Raw genomic sequence first — 20816 nt, forward strand, 5'->3', positions numbered from 1 at the left:
TTTCATTTTTTTTAGCGTAGGATAGTGACTAATTTTAAAGATTGAAGGGAAAAAAATCCTCAAACCAAAAATCACTAAATTCATGTAAACAAGTGTATCAATTTAATGACACTATATTTTCACATAACAGACATGATTGCCTTAATAAAAACAATTGTATCAATATATTGGAAAATAATTTACTATGTTATTCAAGAGATATTTAAGAAAGCCACAGTACACTCACATGAGTCGAGTCGGGTTTCGTATTACTGGTTTCTTTCCCTTTAAACCCGGCCCTACACAAGATTGAGTCGGGTTTTCCAATTTAAAACCCGACCCTAGCCAAGACCCATGATTTCTACGTGACCCATGTTATTTTCAGGTCGGGTAAAACCCGACCCAAGTTGCAGCCCTAGAAGTAAGACGAGAGGTTAACTCATGAAGAGAGATGAATGACAAGATATTGAAAATATGAATAGTTTGAAAAAATGCATTACTTCTTTTAACAAAAATACCCCTGAAATAATAGTAAGTTATAAAAGGTGGAAGGGTATTTTTGTAAAATAGTATAATAAATTCGGATTTCGGACTGTCCTGTTGGCATTTGTTAGTTGTCTGGATCTGATCGGAAAAAATTTCAAATCCTATGGTAAGGATCCTAAATCTATCCATGGATCCTAATAATGTGTTCAGATCCTATTCATTTGAGATCGGGATAAGTTCCCAATTCTCTAGCTCTTCCTCAACTTATGTTGGTTTGTTCTCGGTGATTTGTCCTCTATTTTTGGGCTATTCTTGACATATTGGCTATTAGGAGGAGATCCTCGTTGAGGAATGGGGGAGTAATTCTTTCTTCTCACCTCCTGCCATGCTTCATCTGAAGAGTAATTGACATTGGAGTCCTGAGGTTGCTTTGTGCTTATGTTTTTGTTGATCTCGGAACTGGGCTTTGGTTTAATTCATTATTAGTAGATAAATTCTCCGAGGATACATTGGAATCTTGGTCCTCCCGGTCACCTCCACCATCCTATATATCTTCAAGGACGGAATAACTGTTATAATGAATCACCTGTGGTTCTTCAGTCCCTTGGGCAGGGGCTTCTTTTGTCTGGGCTTCTTTCTCTGTTGTTGCGACGTGTTTATGAGTTTTGAATCACCATTCTTGATGCTGCTTCTTACCTCTCATTGTTTGCTTTTTAGTGAAAGCATCCGATGAGTGGCTGAAGCTGCAGTTGTTCTGGTACGAGGATGGTCGCCATTAATACTCGACTCTATGGTTAATCATTCTTCCTGGGGGTAGGAATCTGCTCCCACTTCTATGCATAAAACGGGTATAGCACAATCTTAAAGCTTCTGCAGTTTGTGTTTCTTTGCAAAGCGGATTACCCAGCCCACTAGCGATTGTATTAAGGCCTTTTGGGTTCTAAAGTTGAAATGGGGAGGGCTGGTAATCGGATCCAAACTGAGGCATGTGAAATTTGATTTTTCCACTGGGCATCTCCGGTGACCATTTTTGCAAGATGAGCAGTCTGCCTCCATACTAGTTGTTAGGCCTAAAATCGGTAACAGATATGAAAGTGACGTAAGAGCCGAGCTGGAGTACTCGAGGAGTCGAAGTGAAGGAAATGAGTCTTGTGGAACTGAGTTCTGCTGCGTTCTGCACAGAAGCAAACGAGGTCAGAATGGCCGTGTGTTACTCCGGACAGGTCCTTCGACACTCAAGTCAGTATGAGCAAGAGTGCAGAGCTAGTTTTTAGAGTGGTGGGTGAAGAAGTTATTACCCTGTTCATGAGCTCTGGGAGCCCTTTTATAGAGGAAAAATGGGGTAGTTGGGGAGTTAATGCTTCAAGACAGGTGCCGACCAGCTAGGTTCAAGCTTACCTATTCTGCTGTAATTACCAAACTACCCCTGCTAACGCGGGGTCTGCGGCGGGCCCCCCTCGAGACACGTGTCGGCAGCTAATAGACTGGTCTGTGGTGGGCACTCCCCGAGACACGTGTCGGCAGCTGATAGGCTGGTCTTTTTACACCCCATCACTAGTGATTTGTTTCAAAAACTTAAGCACAATCTTTTGAGCAAGTGAATTTAAACAGAAAAAAAACCCATTACTTATGGTGAACAGTTGGAGTTCTCTCTTGAGATACAATTTCTTAGAGAGGTTGTCCCTTAAGGCCAAGAAGAGAAGGTGAATGAGAGACTAGAGAGAGAACGGGTGAAGAGAAGGTGAGAAAAGGGTGGAAAACAAGGGAAAGAAAAACTCTAATAAAAATAAAATTTATTTTTGGCTATTGATATGAGCACTATCATGTTTTGATAATTGCACTAACTCATCTTGTCTTTTTATCATGTTTTGATAACTGCACTAACTCATCTTGTCTTTTATTATTTAAACAGCTGTCAAAGGTTATTACAGTTCCTAAAAAAGCTCTCAGCATCCAATTAAAAAATAGAAGACGAGCTGAGTTGGTGCAATTATTAAAACATGTGGCAATAAAGTAGCCTTTACTGTTTCCTTGCATTTTATCACATGTTACCTTCTCCTCAGTCATGCCATCTCAACTCTACTAACGTGCCATGGGGTCAATTAATTTTTATATCATTTTTCAATGAAAAAAGATAGAGCAATAACATAGCAAGCTCATTGACTTTGGCAAAACCATGTGAGGACTAAAAAGTGTTGATGAGTGGGATAAGGAAAAGAACAAGGAAAAGAATGAAAGAAAAGTGGCTAGTAAGATCATGGGTGGATAGTAGAGAACAAATTTTTTTGGCAACCATGAAAATATATTTCATGAAATAATAGTGGGGCTGCTTGTGAGAGATAAGATATTTATGACGAATATGATATAAATTTAGGGAAGTGATATATCCACCCCTTTTGATCATCAGGAACACCCCCTGTCAGTGTTTCTGGCAATCAAGGGCATTGAATCCTTCAGACATAAGTACAGCAGCCCTCTTTTGTCATTGATACACTGACAGGGGGTGCTCCTGGTGATCAAAAGGGGCGGATATATCATTTCCCTAAATTTATCTATCTTATAGAATCATGATTTCCAAAATTCACTTTAAAGTACTCATTCTGTACATAATTTTCTATATGATGTGTTCCTCATGTGCACAACATCCCACCCCTTGAAACAAAGTGATTGGAATAAAATAACAAATTAATACATCTTGGCAGCAGAGCTTAAGGGATGACAGCAGAATTCAGTGTCCCTTCAATTGCCAGAATTCCGATTTTAAGGTCTGAATCTCCAACCCAAGAGCACATCACCAACCTTTGACAGGATATGTTAAACCAACTAGACAACAATCACAAAGAACATGGATTGGAACATAAGAGGCTAGTTATGAAAATGATAAGTCCCCATTTTCAGTCATATGCCATCCAAAACACCGCTGACGGTTTCGAAGATATCAGCAGCCAAGGTTTCGTCCGCTGTGCTAATTACAGTACGCGTTGAGCTGATTTCTATTATCGCCCTCTTGGTTCCATCTATATGTATCAAACAAGCATTTTCTGCAACACTCCCATCTTTGTCTACAAATGCTTTTATACCCTTTTTGTTTAAGTCTGTAATTAAGCGATTTGGATCAACAGTACCCCAATAAAGAAGCTGGGTATGAGAATAGTCAATAGGTTCCTTTGAAGAGACCAAGAAATGCTTTCCAAGGCTTAAACGAAGCTCCCCTTTCAACCTCGCGAGGGCCATATTTTCCTGTTGCATCCTTCTAGGCTGTAACTGAAATGCCAAGTCTGTTCCAAGGCCAGCTTCAAAGTCATCCATCAAGCTAGGCACACGCAGTGTTTCATTTTCGGAGTAGTATAAGAATGAGCTTGAATTAATGTTTGTAGCAAGATGCTGCAACCTCCAATCTTCAGGAAGCTATCATTAACAAAAAAAACCGAAATTACATGAATAGTAACTTTTCCATTGAAAAAAAATAAAGGTGCGGTGAACAAAAAGTAGCCGTAGGATCAAATTACCAGAACAAGCTTTGGCTGCAACATTTCAAGCAAAGGTTGAACTTTTTGTATTCTACAAACAAGACAAAAAGCATTATTTGTCACTGGCAAGGTGGAGTGACCCAAGATTAAATGAACCTTTTAGTTCTTCCATAATGAATCAAAGAGAATAAGCAGAGCTAATTGAATGGTGTCAGAATTCAGTCTATATAACCATTGGAACAAACATTCGAGTACACAGGGAATATGTTCTTCTTACTTGTGCCCCTGATTTTGTACTATTTTTCCGTGATGCATCTTTATTAAGCATATACAAATGGGCAGTCAGATTAGTCTTTTGTTACGGGGGATACAGCAAGGTTTAGAAAAGGAGCCCCATTGATCATGTTAGTTATTTCGCTAAATCATTAGAAGTTACCAATGATATTCAATAAAAAAAAGCAATGCAATTTATTGGTAATAGTTGCAGTTCTTTCAGAAGTAACAAGTGATGTAATATAAGAAACTCCGATTTCTTATGTGTCAATCAGTCTTATTTGAATCACACTTACATTTGATCCCAAAGTATCACCAGTCCTTACTAATGTCAGAGCATTGATTATGAGATATAAATACAGATACAAAATCAAAATTAAGTGCCATAACCAACTGGTACGGAGCTCTGGGTGTTGAGAGTCATCTTAAGAACAAAATACAACCAAAAGAAAAATGAAAAATAAAATCGACATTTTTCATAACCTCTGATATCAGAGAGAAAAGATTAATGAGATACAAAACATCTTTCCGCGCATTCGAGACAACAGATAAATGAATATAGAAGCAAAAAAGAGAGTTTGAAATTCTGCAAGATATCAAATTTTAGGAAGTTGTCATGAAAACAAAATACAGAAGTAACAGAACCTCTTTACTTTTTCTACTTCAATAAAGATGTTCTTCAAAGTTCCCACAACTCTTTTGCAACAATAGTAGTTTAGGAATACCGATCATAATGTTTGTCTGATAGAGAAATGAATATGGTACGATGATAGCTTTATCATCCAAACCAGACTCAAATCTAATCTCAAGATCTGGTGCACTACCAATATGAGATGTATGTACTTTAGTAAGGATGCCTCCAAAATTGAAATTTTTTAAGTCCCCATGGATTGATCACAAAGAAGCCACTGAGTTAACAATAACTTGGAAATAAATTTAGGGGACTGATATCTGCACGACCATGTTTTGATAATGGGACGACTCACCTTATACACTTCTCTAATTGGCTTCTGAGAGCTTTTTGGGAATTGTACTAGCTTTTGACAGCTGGCCAAAAAGTGTTTAACAAGGTGAGTCGTCCCATTATCAAAACATGATCGTGCAGATATCAGTCCTCTAAATTTATTTCACTGATTTAACAGTAGAGAAATCAACTTATTTTTCACCAAGGAGAGATCATTGAGTTACCAAAATAACTCAATAAAATTGATTTAGGAGAACATTTACAGTGAAATCTTACAATTAAATACCACACAAACTCTTTAAAGAGAAGCTAGAGAGATTTACAACAAATCGACACAGTTGGATGGATCTACTCGAACTTCAGTAGTATTTATAGGTTTTCTCATTGAAGCCAAGTTCTTTTCAACCTCAAGGAGTTGATGCATGAGCACCATTACGACCAGGGGAAAGAACTAGCAGCCATTTTAATACTTTCGTTTTTGGGGTTTTAGCAACTTAAGATGGTGGGAAGCATCCACTTAAGTCATATCATAAATAACTTAAGTCAGTTTTTAATAACTTACGTGGTGACGACTATGAACTTAAAGTATTACTTAGTAGTCATCTATGTTTTTCACTTAACGGGGGATTTGTGTGGTTGAGATTGGATTATCTCAATGGTTGTGATTGCATTTAGGTTACCTAAGAACAAAAGAAGGTTATGGATGTAAAAGAGGAGCATCAACTTAAGTCATATCATAAATAACTTAAGTCAGGTTTTTAATAACTTACGTGGTGACGACTATGAACTTAAAGTATTACTTAGTAGTCATCTATGTTTTTCACTTAACGGGGGATTTGTCAGGTTGAGATTGGATTATCTCAATGGTTGTGATTGCATTTAGGATTACTTAAGAACAAAAGAAGGTTATGGATGTAAAAGAGAACAATCTTGGAGATTAAAGAAATTGAAGAGGAGGTTGTCTCCCTTGAACCGGTCAAGCAAACAGCAAGAACCGTCCTAGGTCTCTTATGATCCCTCTTGCTCTTTTATTTGGGTTTTCTCTCCTATATCTTTTAGATCACATCTGTTTTGGATCTGTTTCTTTTAATGTTGTTGTGTCATGTATACCATGCTATGCTTTATTATTAATAAAGTTTAGATGCCACTATGGTGAGGAACATAATCTATGAGACCGGATGTTGTCTCATTTTCAATCCCAAGTAGTGAAATACAGGTTACGAGGAGCCACAGGAATGTCTAATATAGAATCTGTAGTGAACTGCACTTGTTAGTCAGCCCTGATCAACCTACTTTAATAATTTATTTATTTTTTGTTCTTTGTTCTTTGTTTTCTTGAAAGGTTAAAATATTATTGGAAGAAATATTGAATACAAAAGTCACAGAAGCCCATCCATGGTATTTCATTATATCCCGATTGTGTGGTGTTCATGTACAGGTGTGTGCTGTTGTGTCTATATAAATACACGTGCACACACAAACAAATGCATGTGCTCATAAGCGAGACATATCAAAAATTAAATGCACATACGATTAGTGGAACAAAGAGAATTGCATAATAGATTCTACCTACAAACGGAGTAGAATAAAATGTAAAAGTAACGTAAGAAAGTAAAATAGAGAATCACTGCATACTTTATTCCAGAGAGCAATTGACACTGAAGGACCTTCATTGCCATAGGCTTGAAAGGTAAGAGAGCAAGATCAACATCAACTCCTTGCTGCAAGTCACCCATCCATTACAACATTAAGTGGGGCCATCCAATTAGATCGTAGGGTGACTAATTATGAAGGGAAAATACTTCTATGGAATGTAATCTGATATTCAAACCATGATCTATGTGCCGTAAACAGAGGATAAAACAACCATATACCTCTAGGACAAGCAAACAGTTATGATCCCCACACCAACGCTGGAGCAAGTGAACAACAGGACCAAGCCGCAGGCTCCAATGAGGAGAAAACACTATGCAAGGCTCCTGCCACATTGTTCTGAACACAAAACTTCACTTTAATCAAGGTAGAAAATAGATGCTAAATGACATAATCAGGCAGCTATAAGTTGGTAACCAAGGTTTTAAATTTCGATTTGGCAAATTTCGGCCGAAATCCTGGAAAATAAAAAAGAATAAATTTTTTATTTTGAAATTTCGGCCGAAATTTCAACAAATTTAGGTTCGGGGGATTTCGGTTTCGGTCCCAACTGAAATCCAAAATTTCGGCCAGAATTTCGGTCTTTCGGCCGAAATTTAAAACCTTGTTGGTAACAACTCCAGCAATATCTACTTTAGTTTTACTTCTAATCTAGTTCTATCTAACATTACAGGCCAAGAGAATCGTTAATCTTTGACCATTATTAGAGCCATCAATCTACTACTGGTTTTACTAATCAAAACAAAATCTACTACTGGTTTGAAGTACATCAAGAATGACATCTTTGTTTTACCGAATCACAAAGAATTTACATGCTCGTGAAAAATTACTAGGAAAATATTAATGAGAAAATAATGAGAAAACCTCGAATGGTCCCTAATCTGATTCTTATGATTGAAGGCACTACTCATAAAAATGTTGATGAAAAAGACCAAAGCAATATTATTCCTTCCAATTAGAGCATAAAAGAGAAAAAATATGCCATTTGTCTTTCAAAGGGCACATATTTACAGTTAACATTATCATGAGATACACAGAACTTGAACAACCCATAGTAAAAAGATTTGGCCCATAATGATATTTAAAATTATGCTTTTTTATTAGAAATAACAATATGGCCAATATAACGCCAAGTCAAGTGATTTTCCTGAGTTATTACATTCCTATTTTCACATGAAGCCAAGACATCAGCCAAATCTTCACAACAAACATTGAAAAAAAGAAGAAGAGAATTCTAGATAAGTGGAGGACTTCCTTGACGGTGTAACTGTGTAAGATGATAAAAACCAGGCTTTCACGCAAAGACAACGATGTACTGTTTGGCGCATCACCCTCCACCCAAAGCCTTCCAAGTTCCAACTCATTATTAAAGATAGAAGCCAGCAGAGAACAGCCCGCACTTCTCACTTATTCAGATCTAAAATACCTAACAGATGAGAAACAACTTTATGTCTTCACAGTCTCGTTCTTGAGACTCCCCATGCACCCAATTGGCCCAGGTTGCCCAAAGAAGAACTATCAAAGTTTAATTTAATAACGTTTGAGGAGGGGAAACCCATATTGCTTAAATTTTATACCTAACCGCGGGATTAATTACCCATAGAATCACAACTTCCATAAAGATCTTGAATAGAAAAAATCCCCAATCATCTCCTTTCAAGCAATGGACAATTAGACACTTGATGACCATTGCTGTCTGTCTCCAATAATCTAAAAAATTGAAGTGTTTTTTTCCTCAAAATGTCAACCAATGAGCTAGGTTAATATGATACTTACAATCCAATAGTGAAGATGAATACGGATCATGTGATTTTGGCCTTGGCTAACTTAACTGGCTTTTACACAAAAGGGATGCCAAAAATGTCAGTTTTTGCAGGGAAATTTAAAAGAGTAAGTGTATATGGAGCAACCAACAAGCATCAAAAGGCTAATAGCAGAACTTTGTCAGATAAAGAAGACCACCTATGGACTAAAACAAATGCCAAGGGAGTGGTTTCACAAGTTGAGCCTAGCATTAAGGAACAAAAGTTCAATAAAGGGATTCAAAGAATTCTCTGTTCTTTTGACATATAGAAACAAGTAAAGTAATTGGTCGTGCCGAAGGCTATGTGGATGATATAGACCTTGATGAGATCAAAAGCCTGAAAGAGAAGCACAAGCAAGATTTTGACATGAAAGATCTTGGACAAATAAGATAAACCATAAGTATGGAAGATAAAACATAAAATGCAATTTTCATTAACTCGAGCAAGCCAACGGAGTTTTGATTGACTTGGTAGGGGCAAACTTGGACTCAGACAGAACTCGACCAAGATAAAACCAAGTTGACTAAGGCAAATAGGTGATCGACTCAGTAAGTTTTGAAACAGTGATAAATACAAACAGTCAACCATCATAAATGAATGAACAGAATATAGTCCCTTTTCTTCCCTGTTTCAAAAGTTGTAAGTTGTAACTCCCGACCATCTTTACTTTGTGTTCATCATATCATGAAATTAAGGCGTCAGGCCAAACTTGGGAACTTTCATTCCCAGTAGAAGTCCTTGAGCAACTACCAGGAGATGGCTATATTTCCATTCTACAACTCAATATTTTTTTAGGAGTATTTTCACATGAGGCCCTAAAGAGAAAGGTAAACGCCATTATTAGCCTTTAAAAGTGGGCATGCGTTAACTTTATCTAACCCCGCCACTAGCTCCCTCACGAATAGCACTCCCTCCCACTTCCCTCCGAGCCTATTAATATAATAAAATATGTATGTTTTTCCTGAATTGTTGTCAAGTGAAAATGGAGAGCTTCTACCCTCCTCAATCTCTCAAAGCAGGGACAGACTTTGATTTGATAAACAAACCACCATCCTTCCAAGCCCCTGCCTCAGGAAAACTCCCCACAGCCCACGCCTACAACCCTCCCCTACAACCCTTTCCCATATCCCAATAATTATTCTACATAGTAGAGCCTATTTTTCCTCCATTAACCTCCAATGCCACTGTCTCAACAGAACTTCATTATTTAAGGCACAAGCCTCCCCTATCCCAACACAAGTTTGATATATTTAAAACTTAAAAGTATGATACCCATAAACAATGGTAACAATTGTGAAATCATAACAGAACTTTAAGACATTTTTTTAGTTTATTTCTCATAAATATACAGTACAACAGATGAACGTTACAGAGAAATTATCAAAAGAAAATGCCTTACAATAAATCGGGCGAATGAACAAAGGAAAATAAATGAAGCTTTTTCCCATTTATGAGCTCTGAATGTCTAAATAGTGCATCCCCGGAGAACAACTGCAAAACCAATGAAGAAACATATTTGTATCTTTTCCTACCAATAAAATAGTATAAGGCTCAAAACTTTTTTCCTACCAATAGCAGAGTTTTTATATGGTGGAAGGCCTTACAACTATATGGTAGAGGATCCACCCTTGATATTTAATCCAACAGCAGCTCATTTTTTGAGAAGCTGCTGTTGGATCAAATATCAAGTATGGTATCTCCACCATACAAGGGCCTTATTGTTGTAAGGCCTTACACCAAATAATTTCTCCCACTAACATAGTATAAGATTACCATTTCAATAAAAAAACATAGTATAAGATTCAAAATTTGAAAGAATTGGAGGAATAAAAAAGAAAAAGAAAGTACCCTTTCTTGGCGTTTTTTACAAAGCCACTCTGGCACAATATTGGTGAATGCCAATGTTTCTTCTGCCACACTGGAGATTATAAATATGGGAACCTAGAATACAAACAAATAGGATGTTGTAACTATTGTAGGTGTAACTCAACTATGGCCATCAAACATAATGAACCCAAAGAAAGATGGGAAATAGCAACAGTCTCACCACTGAATTATAAACCAGAAAATATAAGAAAAAAAATTCATGTAAAAATATAATTTGTTGATAAATGAGTTACTAGTTCGTACTTTTTTTTTTTTTTGAAAAGTAGTTCTTAGTTCATGCTTTACCCCTAAAGCGTTAGAAAATATAAAAAAACTAGATGATAAATACGAGAAAGGCATGATACTTAGCTGTCAATTTCATTCCATTATGGATGAAATTTCTGAAACAGAAATTGTATCAAAACATACTGACCTAAATTTCAATCAATTTTGAATATTCCAGACCATTCCCAAGCAGTACCTTTTTTCCGTTTATAAATTTCTAACCAGTTTCCCTAGCATGGTTAGATGCCTTTAAGGGCCTATTCAGATGACAGTCATTCCCAATCAAATGGTGTTCAAAAATAACAAAAAACTTTCTTTATACGAATTAAATCGATAGTAATTAGTAATTACGTAGTGTTCATTTTAGATTAAATAAAATATGTAGTTATGTTTTTTTTTAGTTTTTGTTATTGTTCTTCTCGTCTTTTTCCATTTATGTTCCAATTTTATATTTTTAGCTTCTTACAATTTCAGTTGTGTCTTTTCCTAAATGGAACACAGAAACTAGCGAACATTGAAACATTCCATTCTAGAAGAAAAATGAAACGTCCATTGGAACGGAGCTGACAAGTGACAACTAATCCTCATAGTTAGAATGAATAGGAGTAGTGCCTACATGCCAAGGTTTTAAATTTTGGTTCCGGTTTCTGTTTTGGCCTAGGCCGAATTCGGAAAAAAAAAATTGAATTACATTTTTAATCCGAAATTTCGGGTTTTGTGGATTTCGGTTTCGGTCCCAGCCGAAATCCGAAATCCGAAATTTCGGTATTTCGGCAGAAATTTATAGCCATGGTGCATGCATAGCACACTCATCAATTGTCATCCTCCTCTTGGTATGACCAATGCAACTCAAGGTATTTAAAATTTTAAATCATAAGAAAACTACTTGTTACATGAACATCTCACAAGTTTCTCCAAAAAATGTTAGAACCCATCTTTTGGTGTTGAGTACTTTTATAAGATAGATGTAAAGCTTTCATCCTTAGAGAAGCAATCAACAGTTAAATAACTATATTTTGATTTGAACCAATAAAATTTCATTAGCACTACTATAGATTTTTTCTTTTCCCTATCCAAAGTTACAAATCTAAATACCTCTAAATACCTCATGAGTATTCAATCCAAACAAGCTATTAAAGTGACTACTGGTTAAAGCCAACAGTCAGCAGTCATAATTGGTTTCTCACATTTGAGTTGTCAGCATTGATTTTCATTTTGAGAAGGAAGATCTTTTCTATGTACATAAAAAACTGGAAAAGGATTAAAAGAGCAATCAATTCAGAGTGATAGAACTTCAAGTTCATAGACTGTAGGTTCATGGTAGTCATCTACATATTGCAAACAACAAAAGAAAACAGAAAATGACCTTCAAATTTGAAGATTCTAGGGATAGTGATATCTGCTCCAACAACTGGAGAATGGTTCCAAGTCGACCTATCGGAATTAGAACAGAACCCCCTCCTTTAACAGAATTTACAGCACAAGAACATATGAAAGTAAGCTTGTCAAGCTCCTCTGAACTTTCATCGGTACTAACTAATGACTTGACAACCTCCTCCCCGTTATTAGCAGTGTCCCTGCAACATGTTGATCACTAATGAGTGGGCTTAAATTTACAGAAATTCCTATGCATAATGAAATTCTCATATGTAAAATAAATAAAAACTTCACTCTAAACTATGTCACAAATATCGTTCTCGGGAATTTCTCGGCAAGGGAAAATCTCCGGATATATTGATCTTTTTTGTAAGGATATAAGGTTTATATCGGAAAAAAACGACAAAATAAAATTATTAAAAATATATAAATTAAGAAAAAATAAAAATAAAAGTTTCATGAAAATATCCTGATATTGTGGAGGTAAATGAAAATATCGTGATATTATGGAGGTAAATGAAAATATCGCTATATTTTTTTAATTCTTAGGATTTTTTCGGGATTTTGTCGTTTTATCAAAATATCAAGTTAAAATCGCTATATTTTGAAAATATTGGAGATATTTGTGACATAGACTCTAAATACTATTCCAGATACATAGAGACAATATACCTGAGGACTGAGCAACTAGAAGAAGTTGAGCATTTGACCGCTGATTTAATGAGTTTGGCAGTGCCATCAGCATTTTTAGAAACACTGATTGTTTTATGCAAGGAAGAGAAATCTGAAAACAAAATCAGATCACTCCCTTGAAGAGTATGATAATCAAAATCCATTGCGTGAGCTGACTCAAATATGGAGCTTGAAAGGTATGTAAGGTTTCTTCTTGGACCACGTATTGTCCAATTAGAAGCACCTATTTCCAAGCCTGAGCTGAATGCTTTAATGATCAAGGTGCCATTGTAGCAGGCTTCTTCTGCGTAGTTAAGAGGGTGGACTTTTTGGATGCAATCCTTAACATCTCCTGCACTGACAAATTTATTATTATTCAATATTTTAAAAAATGAAGAGTATAACTAATTCTTTTTTATTTTATTTTTTTGTATTTTTAAGAGTATAATTAATTTTCAATCAACTAAAATAAAATCCATCAAACAGTTCCAACCTGTCATAGGGAAACATCTCGTACATCAAGGAGAATTTTATATATTAATATGAGAACATGTGTACCGGTTATGTTTCTACAATGCATTAACACAAAAAATGACATGCATTTAAAAAAAATGACCACCATGCACCCAATAGAGAAGAATTTTGGAGATTAATTCCTCGTATATTTTTCAAAATATCATCTTATCATCAGATTGGCAAACAGCAAATGCTAAACCTACATGTTTTCAGTAGGTCAAATACAGTAACAAGCAAAGAGGCTTGAAAAATGTTTATCTCCCACTGCTCAGAAGATTATTTGAATTCCGGAACAACTATCCATTAAAGACTCCACCAAGCAAGTATAATGCAAAAGGAGATTGCAGTCGAGTAAATATATCTATGTAAATAAGATCACTGATTAACTATCTGTGCATCCAAATAAAATATTGTCATTTGAAAACATATAACCTGGTGTGACAGCTAATTTCGTGGTCTGCTGGCGTACTCATTTGGATCAAAGTTCCCAGTTCTTAGTTTATCACTTGTGGAATGATCCTTGTTTGTTGGGGTAAAGCATAATTGGTCCATCTTTGGATCATTTTGCGCAAGCCTAAACATGAACAAGGCCAAACAATGACATAGGGGCATATTGTACCAATTCCCTAATAAATTACATTCTCTAAAATGCCTATGTAAATAAGTCTAACGTTCTGCGAAATTGATGAGAAGACGTAGAGCATATGGAAATAGAGAGTAAGAGGTTTGTTGGAGCTAATATTAGTGTGAAGTGCAACTGGAAGACCGTGGGTGAGTACATCAAAGAGTATGGAAATAGACAGTAAGAGGTTTGGTTGGAGCTAATATTAGTGTCAGGTCCAACTGGAATACCTTTGGTGGGTATATCAACAAGTTGACTAGGGGAGAAAAATAAAGTGGCTATAGCTATTAATAAATATTCAATCTTGTCAAGAACAAAAAGATGATGAATTTCTTTATGTTTACTGCATGAATGAAAACAGGAATGATCAACAAGAGAATTATTGTATTCATAATATCAAAATGATGACGAATTTATTCATGTTTACTTTATGCATTAAACCGAAATTTCAGACAAAATTCGGTAAAAAAAACAAATTTCAAGCTTGTGCCGAAATTACCGAAATTTCAGTTTCAGGTAGTTTCGGTTTCGGTCTTGACCGAAATCCGAATTTTCAGACTGAAATTTCGGGTTTCGGTCGAAATTTAAAACCATGGTCATAATATCTTGTTGTTGATCCACAAGAGCAAGAGTCTAGAGCCCCTGCCTAATCAGCATCAAGAAACCTGATAATGTAGTGGAGCAATCATCATAGTAAGACCAGAATAAACCATGATTGTGATGGTGCTTTCGAAATGTCCTAGAGTAAACCATAACTGTGATGGTGCTTTTGATATGTCTCACAATGCATTTGGCAGCTTTCAAATGGAAAACGCAGGCATCATAAAGAAAACGACAATACCCATTTATAGAAAATACTAATCAACGTGAGTACAAGACATAGTCCTCAACCATGCTTTGACAGAAAAGAGGATTATGTGGGTGGAGGCCTTTATTTCTACTTAAACTCTTGTTATGAATAGTGATGATTTAACAATAGCCAGTGAGAGTCTCTGGCCAGTGAACTCCTAGAATTTTTTTAATTTTTTATTTTTTTAGGAAAAGGCAAGCTTTAGAGAAGAAATGTGGCCAGAATTGGCAGTGAGAACTATATGGCGACTACACTTGTGTCTTGGAGCTGATTTTAACATAATCTTGTCTTCCCATGAAAAGAACGGGCTCTCAAGGACACCACAAGTATGCAAGGATTCTCTGAGTTTGTAGGCAGAAATAGGTTCATTGATCTACAGTTACTGGAGCTAGGTATGTATGGTCAACCACAAAGAGACCCTGATCCTTTGTAGAATTGGCAAGTCCTTGGTGGAGCATGCCTGGATAGCATAATTCCTGGAAACAAACCAGCGAGCACCCAAGGCTCACTTCAGATCATTGTCCAGTAATGGAAATGGAGTTGGGGTGGGCTTGGGGACATATCCCCATAAAAGGTTTGAATTATTGTAGATGGTAACACAAACTAGGAGAGAAAAATATATGGAGAAATAAGGGCATTTTTGTAAATGTATTTGAGTCCCTTAAGCGAATTTTATAGGTTGATTTGGGTTTCACGAGTGATAAGTAAAAGATGTTTGCTATTTGGGTTATCTAATCTCACGAACATAATTTCCCTCTCTTCTTTTCTCATCCACGTCTTCTTTCTTTCTTTATCCCTTCTCCAAATCCTATTGCTTTGCATGTTACTTTGCAATTCCGCATCAGAAAAAAAGAAAGTTGACTTCCCTTTCTTTCTGAAGTAAGCAAGAGAAGATTTGGAAATGTGCTGATGTCACCTGACCGTACTGCCAATTTCAGCAGTTGTACAGTCGGGATGGCCCCACTAAAGCTTGATTCATCCTAATTTGTCGTATTTTGGGAGATTTTTAGAAGTTCTTTGAGATGGTTTAAGGCTGGTCAATTGAATCATACAACAAATCAGATTTCTGTAAATCATGTGGCTGCATCGTTTTTTCTATTCTTTCCGATTGTGGACTGGATCTAGTCAGCTCTTTTTCTTTTCTTTTTTGCCCTTTTCTGCAACAATCGCAATGGAGGTTGTTTCATGGTGGTCTATTAAGTATTGAAGGAGATTTGTTGATTTTCAGTATCTTTCTTGCTGCCTGGGAGACCTTTCTATGCTGTGGACATACATTTTTTGGAGAAAATTTGATACTGTTGTGTAAATTGTAAAACAGCCGGCAGTTGTCACTCGCGTGGACTGGTTTGCACTTGGGGTGTAGTAGGCAGGCCCCAGGAGAAGTTACAAAAGTGTTTTTTATTTTTTCGAAGGATGAGTGTTTGTTTGGTTATTCGGAATTCTTTTGTTGGCTGAAGAGATGTCCGCAAACAGAAAGACAAAAGGAACTTCCAATACTAGTGGAGGTTCACGAAGTTTAACTATCCTAGGATTTTCTCTGGAGAATCTAGAGTGCAGGTAACAACAGTTAAGCTGAACGAACCTAATTATATTCAATGGTCACAGTTCGTGAACATGCTTATTGATATAAGGGGTAAACCTGGATATTTGATTAGGAAGATGAAGGAACCAACCGCAAATGAAACTCATGACAACTGGGAACTTAAGAATTTCACAATTGTCCTTTCTCATCAATTATATGCAGTTGGACACCAGTAGTGGCTTTTTTATTCCTGAAGACAGCTAAGGATATAAGGGATGCAGCAACACAAACAAACTCTCAGGTGAAGAATTTTGCACGTACATAGTCAAGACATTGCTCCAAGGGCGAGCCTTGGCGCAGGGGTAAGGTTGCTCCATTGTGACCTGGTGGCAAGGTTTTAAATTTCGTTTTAACCGAAACGTTTCGGTTTCGGGCCAAAATTTCGGCCGAAATCATGTAAAAATATGATTATGATTTCGTTTTTTTTATTTCGACCGAAATGTTTAAAATTTCGGTGTAAATTTCGGCGATTTTAGTGGGAATTTGGCTATTTCGGTGGGAATTATAACATTTCAGTGGACTTTTTTAAATTCTGGTTGATCCCAAAATTTTGTAAAAAAGGCTGAAAACGAAATTTCGGTGACATTTCATCGAAATCTTGTAAAGAAAAGACTTCATGTAAATTTCGTTTCGGTCGCGGCCGAAACCGAAATATTTAGGCCGAAACGAATCGAAACGTTTCGCCCAAAATTTAAAACCATGCCTGGTGGTCACGGGTTCGAGTCACAAAAACAGCTTCTTTCCTACTTTTCTCTATAGGATATTGCGGCATCATATACTCAGAAGAGATGCAAAGTAGCTGGCCAAAGATTTCTCCCCATTTCGATGATGAGCAATGTATAGATTATAAAGGGCGGCCCAGTGCACGAGGCTCCCGCCATTGCGGGGTCTGGGGAGGGCTAGATACTTGAAAGGGAAGACTTACCTATGCTCAAACAAGTCTATGCACATGCTCAAAGTGAGGAGAGTAGGATGGCAACAATGCAACACTATAATGCTTCAAAAATAGAGAGATTTGCTCTTAACATTGCTCCTCAAAGAGGGGACAGAATGGGGGAAAGAAGTTCAACAAGGAAAAAAATAAGTTGAAGTGCACTCGTTATGGGAAGTTGGGACATGATAGGGTGCACTATTGGGACATTGTTGGTCTTCCAACTAGAAAAACCGAGAAATACCTTCTCGACAAGGATCAACCACGATGTGCAACAAAAACACCAAAATAACGATGCAAAAAAACACAATCACACAAGAAACACAAGATTTATGTGGTTCGGCAATGCCTACGTCCACGGGGGAAGATTTCCCACTATTTCTGTCTAGGGTTACAAACTCTCTTCTTCTTGGCCAAGAAAACACAAAAGAAAAACCTAATCCCGTAACCCTAACATGTGGCTTATATATCAACGTCACTACATGGAGAAATTTACCGAAATACCCTTTAGTGAAGAATCCAAAAGTTAAAATTTTCTAATGGGACGCTGCCCCCGGCACCCCCGGCGAGCTAATTGCTCCTGACTCTCGTCTCCAATCATTTCTTCTCTCCTTAGGATGTTTTCCTATCCCATCTTTAGATTACCCCTTTGGCCCTTTCCACAAAAAGTTACCTTTCTAGTGGCCTCTCATGTTATTATCAATGATTATTTGGCTCTCGAATCTTTTCTTCAATCACCTCCTCTCTCCTTAGGATGCTTTCGTATTCCATCTTTAGATTACCTCTTTCTACAAAAAGTTACCTCTGTAATGGCCTCTGATGTTATTATCAATAATTTCCAATCTCCTTGGAATTTACTCCTCTCTTTGAATCATCACAAGAATCTTTTTCCATTCTTTCAAATTTTATTTTATAGCCTTAAGTTTACAGCACAATCAAAATCTTCTGATCCTTTCCTCACTTCTTTTACAAAATCCGGTATTCCCAACCATGCTAGATTCATTTTAAACGGATATGATTCCCTTCCCATCGTTTCAACTCCAAAAGAAGCGAATAGTGATTGAAAATTGGTTCTAGTAATGCCATTTGTGAGATTTGGGGAAAATTTCCTCTTAATCCTTTGATATCAAAATATGATATAGTCTACCTGCAATGAGGTATGGTTGGTTGTTTGACCTGGATATTTACTTCAAGTTCATTGAATCTCCGGCGTGAAATCTGTGAATTTGCCAAACATTGTTGAGTTTCTTATCCTTTGAGTTCTAATTAAAGTGATATTATGTTTCCTATTATATGTTTAGGAACCAGCTCCCACTAATTGTCTGTTTGGTCATAATTACTTCGTTTCTTTTGTGGATGATTGCTCTCGAAGGACTTGGATTATATATCTTCACAACTAGGATAAACCACCATTATAGAAATAATGTATCTTTATTGCAAACATAGCTGACAGTTTTTGCATCATGTTTCTCTGTCTAAAGCATTATATAACAGTCAATACGACAATTCCAAGAAATCAAGGAAAATCTAACATGGGTGCACCAACAGCAAAATTACCTATACAAGGCTTGCCAGTTCCACAATTCCATGCCATCTTCCCCCATCACAGTCTCTCTCAATGACAAAGGAAGCATGTCAAGCTCTTCCAATTTCATCCACTGGGGAAAACACGAATCCTCGGGGCCATAGAATTTAACGAATTCAGCATGCATTGAAACAAGATCCTCCATCATGAGCTGCCCAAGTCTTCGTGTTGCTTCTGTTGCATAAATCTGCACACAAATTGACAAAATTCAACCAACACACCCAATAAAACAGCGTAATTGAAATTGGGTCTTGTTCCACCGTATTACCTTGGCAGAAAACTAACCAAATTAAACCAACACACCCAATAAAACCGCATAATTGAAATTGGGTTTTGTTCCACCGTATTACCTTGGCAGAAAACTAACCAAATTAAACGAACACACCCAATAAAACTGCGTTGATGAAATTGGGTCTAGTTCCCCCATATTACCTTGGCAGAAAACTAACCAAATTAAACTAACACACCCAATAAAACCGCGTAATTGAAATTGGGTCTTGCTCCATCATATTACCATGGCAGAAAACTTGCTATTCCGAGTAAGAAACGGCAATCCGAGAATACCCATTGCGCTCGATATCAAGACAATGTCAATGGAAGAAAGATCCCATAGGTGCAAATTTCCAACAGTCTTGTAACAAGGCTCTGCGCTAATTAAATCAGCGGCTTCTAGGGTTTTCTCAATTTTTCTCTTCTTACCAGACCCAGATGCCAAATTCGAAGATTTTTCGTCCTGATCAGAATTTTCAGCAGTTGGGTTTGGATGAGAATGGGTAGGAATGGGTGAAAAGATGGTGAGAGCTGAAAGATCGACGGGGCATTCGAGCAGGATTCGAAAGCCGCATATGTTCATCATGTGGCATGGCGGGAAATGAAAGCCTCCCCCTTTGCTCAAACATCTCTGCAAAAGAGAGTTATATGAAACCCTAATAGAAGAAATTAAAATCTGACAACAGCAAGTTACATGAAACCCTAATAGAAGAAATGAAACCCTAATAGAAGAAATGAAAATAGACAAAAGAGGGTTACATGAAACCCTAATTGAAGAAATGAGAATAGACAAAAGAGATTTGGATGAAACCCTAATTGAAGAAATGAAAATAGACAGAGAGAGTGTGTGTGATACGAACGAGCTTCATAATGACAGTTGCAGAAAATCGGATTCTCTGTGTTGCCCTGAAAACCCTAAAGCTGAAGTGAGAAATTGTCCGGCAAAGGTTCAAACTTCAAAAAAAAGTAGCGGTAACTAATATATATCTACTCAGGTGTGTAGAAATATGAGAGAACGGTACCTACACAGATGTGTAGATAAGTTATCTACACACTAGCTTAAAATACAGTGGGGGTCACATTATTTGGGTGATCCAAACCATTCATTTTTAAGGCCCTCACATAGATAGGGTGTCCACAAAAAATCAGATCCATAGGATCATCCTAACCATTCGAACTGTGGAGGCAAAAAATGGACTAATTTGTAAAGGTTTAAAGACATCCATTTTACCTCCACAAATCGTAGGGTTGGGATGATCCTATGGATCTGATTTTTTGTAGACACCCTATCTATGTGAGGGCCTTTAAAATGGATGGCTTGGATCACCCAAACAATGTGGGCCCCCACTGTATTTTAAGCTAGTGTGTAGAGAACTCTCTACACATATGTGTAGGAACCGTTTTCTCATATATAGTGGGGCCCACATATATGTGTAGATAGTTCTCTACACACTAGCTTAAAATACAGTGGGGACCCACATTGTTTGGGTGATCCAAGCCATCCATTTTGAAGGCCCTCACATAGATAGGTTGTCTACAAAAAATTAGATCCATAGGATCATCCCAACCCTACGATTTGTGGAGGTAAAATGGATGTCTTTAAACCTTCACAATTTAGTCCATTTGTTGC

At 36.9% G+C, this 20816-nt stretch overlaps 1 protein-coding gene across 1 annotated transcript; it reads right to left on the reverse strand.

Annotated features, from left to right (window-relative positions):
* Window positions 1-3033: 3033 nt before the first annotated feature.
* On the reverse strand, window positions 3034-20163 carry LOC143882124 (integrator complex subunit). The gene is made up of 11 exons (XM_077385547.1): window positions 20047-20163; window positions 19431-19817; window positions 18889-19103; window positions 12831-13187; window positions 12148-12358; window positions 10479-10571; window positions 10030-10121; window positions 7047-7164; window positions 6808-6893; window positions 3975-4026; window positions 3034-3873 (listed from the first exon to the last, which is right to left on the reverse strand). Exons 1-11 carry the CDS (start codon window positions 20053-20055, stop codon window positions 3364-3366), a joined length of 2130 nt encoding a protein of 709 aa, XP_077241662.1. The 5' UTR covers window positions 20056-20163; the 3' UTR covers window positions 3034-3363.
* Between the last annotated feature and the right edge of the window lie 653 nt (window positions 20164-20816).

Source organism: Tasmannia lanceolata, unplaced genomic scaffold, assembly GCF_043159265.1.
Source record: "Tasmannia lanceolata isolate RefF3 unplaced genomic scaffold, GAP_Taslan_0.1 ptg000007l, whole genome shotgun sequence".
NCBI lineage: Eukaryota > Viridiplantae > Streptophyta > Magnoliopsida > Canellales > Winteraceae > Tasmannia > Tasmannia lanceolata.

Coding starts and splice junctions, on each gene's coding strand:
- LOC143882124 (XM_077385547.1), bottom strand. Junction 6,894..7,046: donor ACTGTTTGCTTGTCCTAGAG/GTATATGGTTGT, acceptor GGTGACTTGCAG/CAAGGAGTTGATGTTGATCT. Junction 4,027..6,807: donor CAATTGCTCTCTGGAATAAA/GTATGCAGTGAT, acceptor TCTTGTTTGTAG/AATACAAAAAGTTCAACCTT.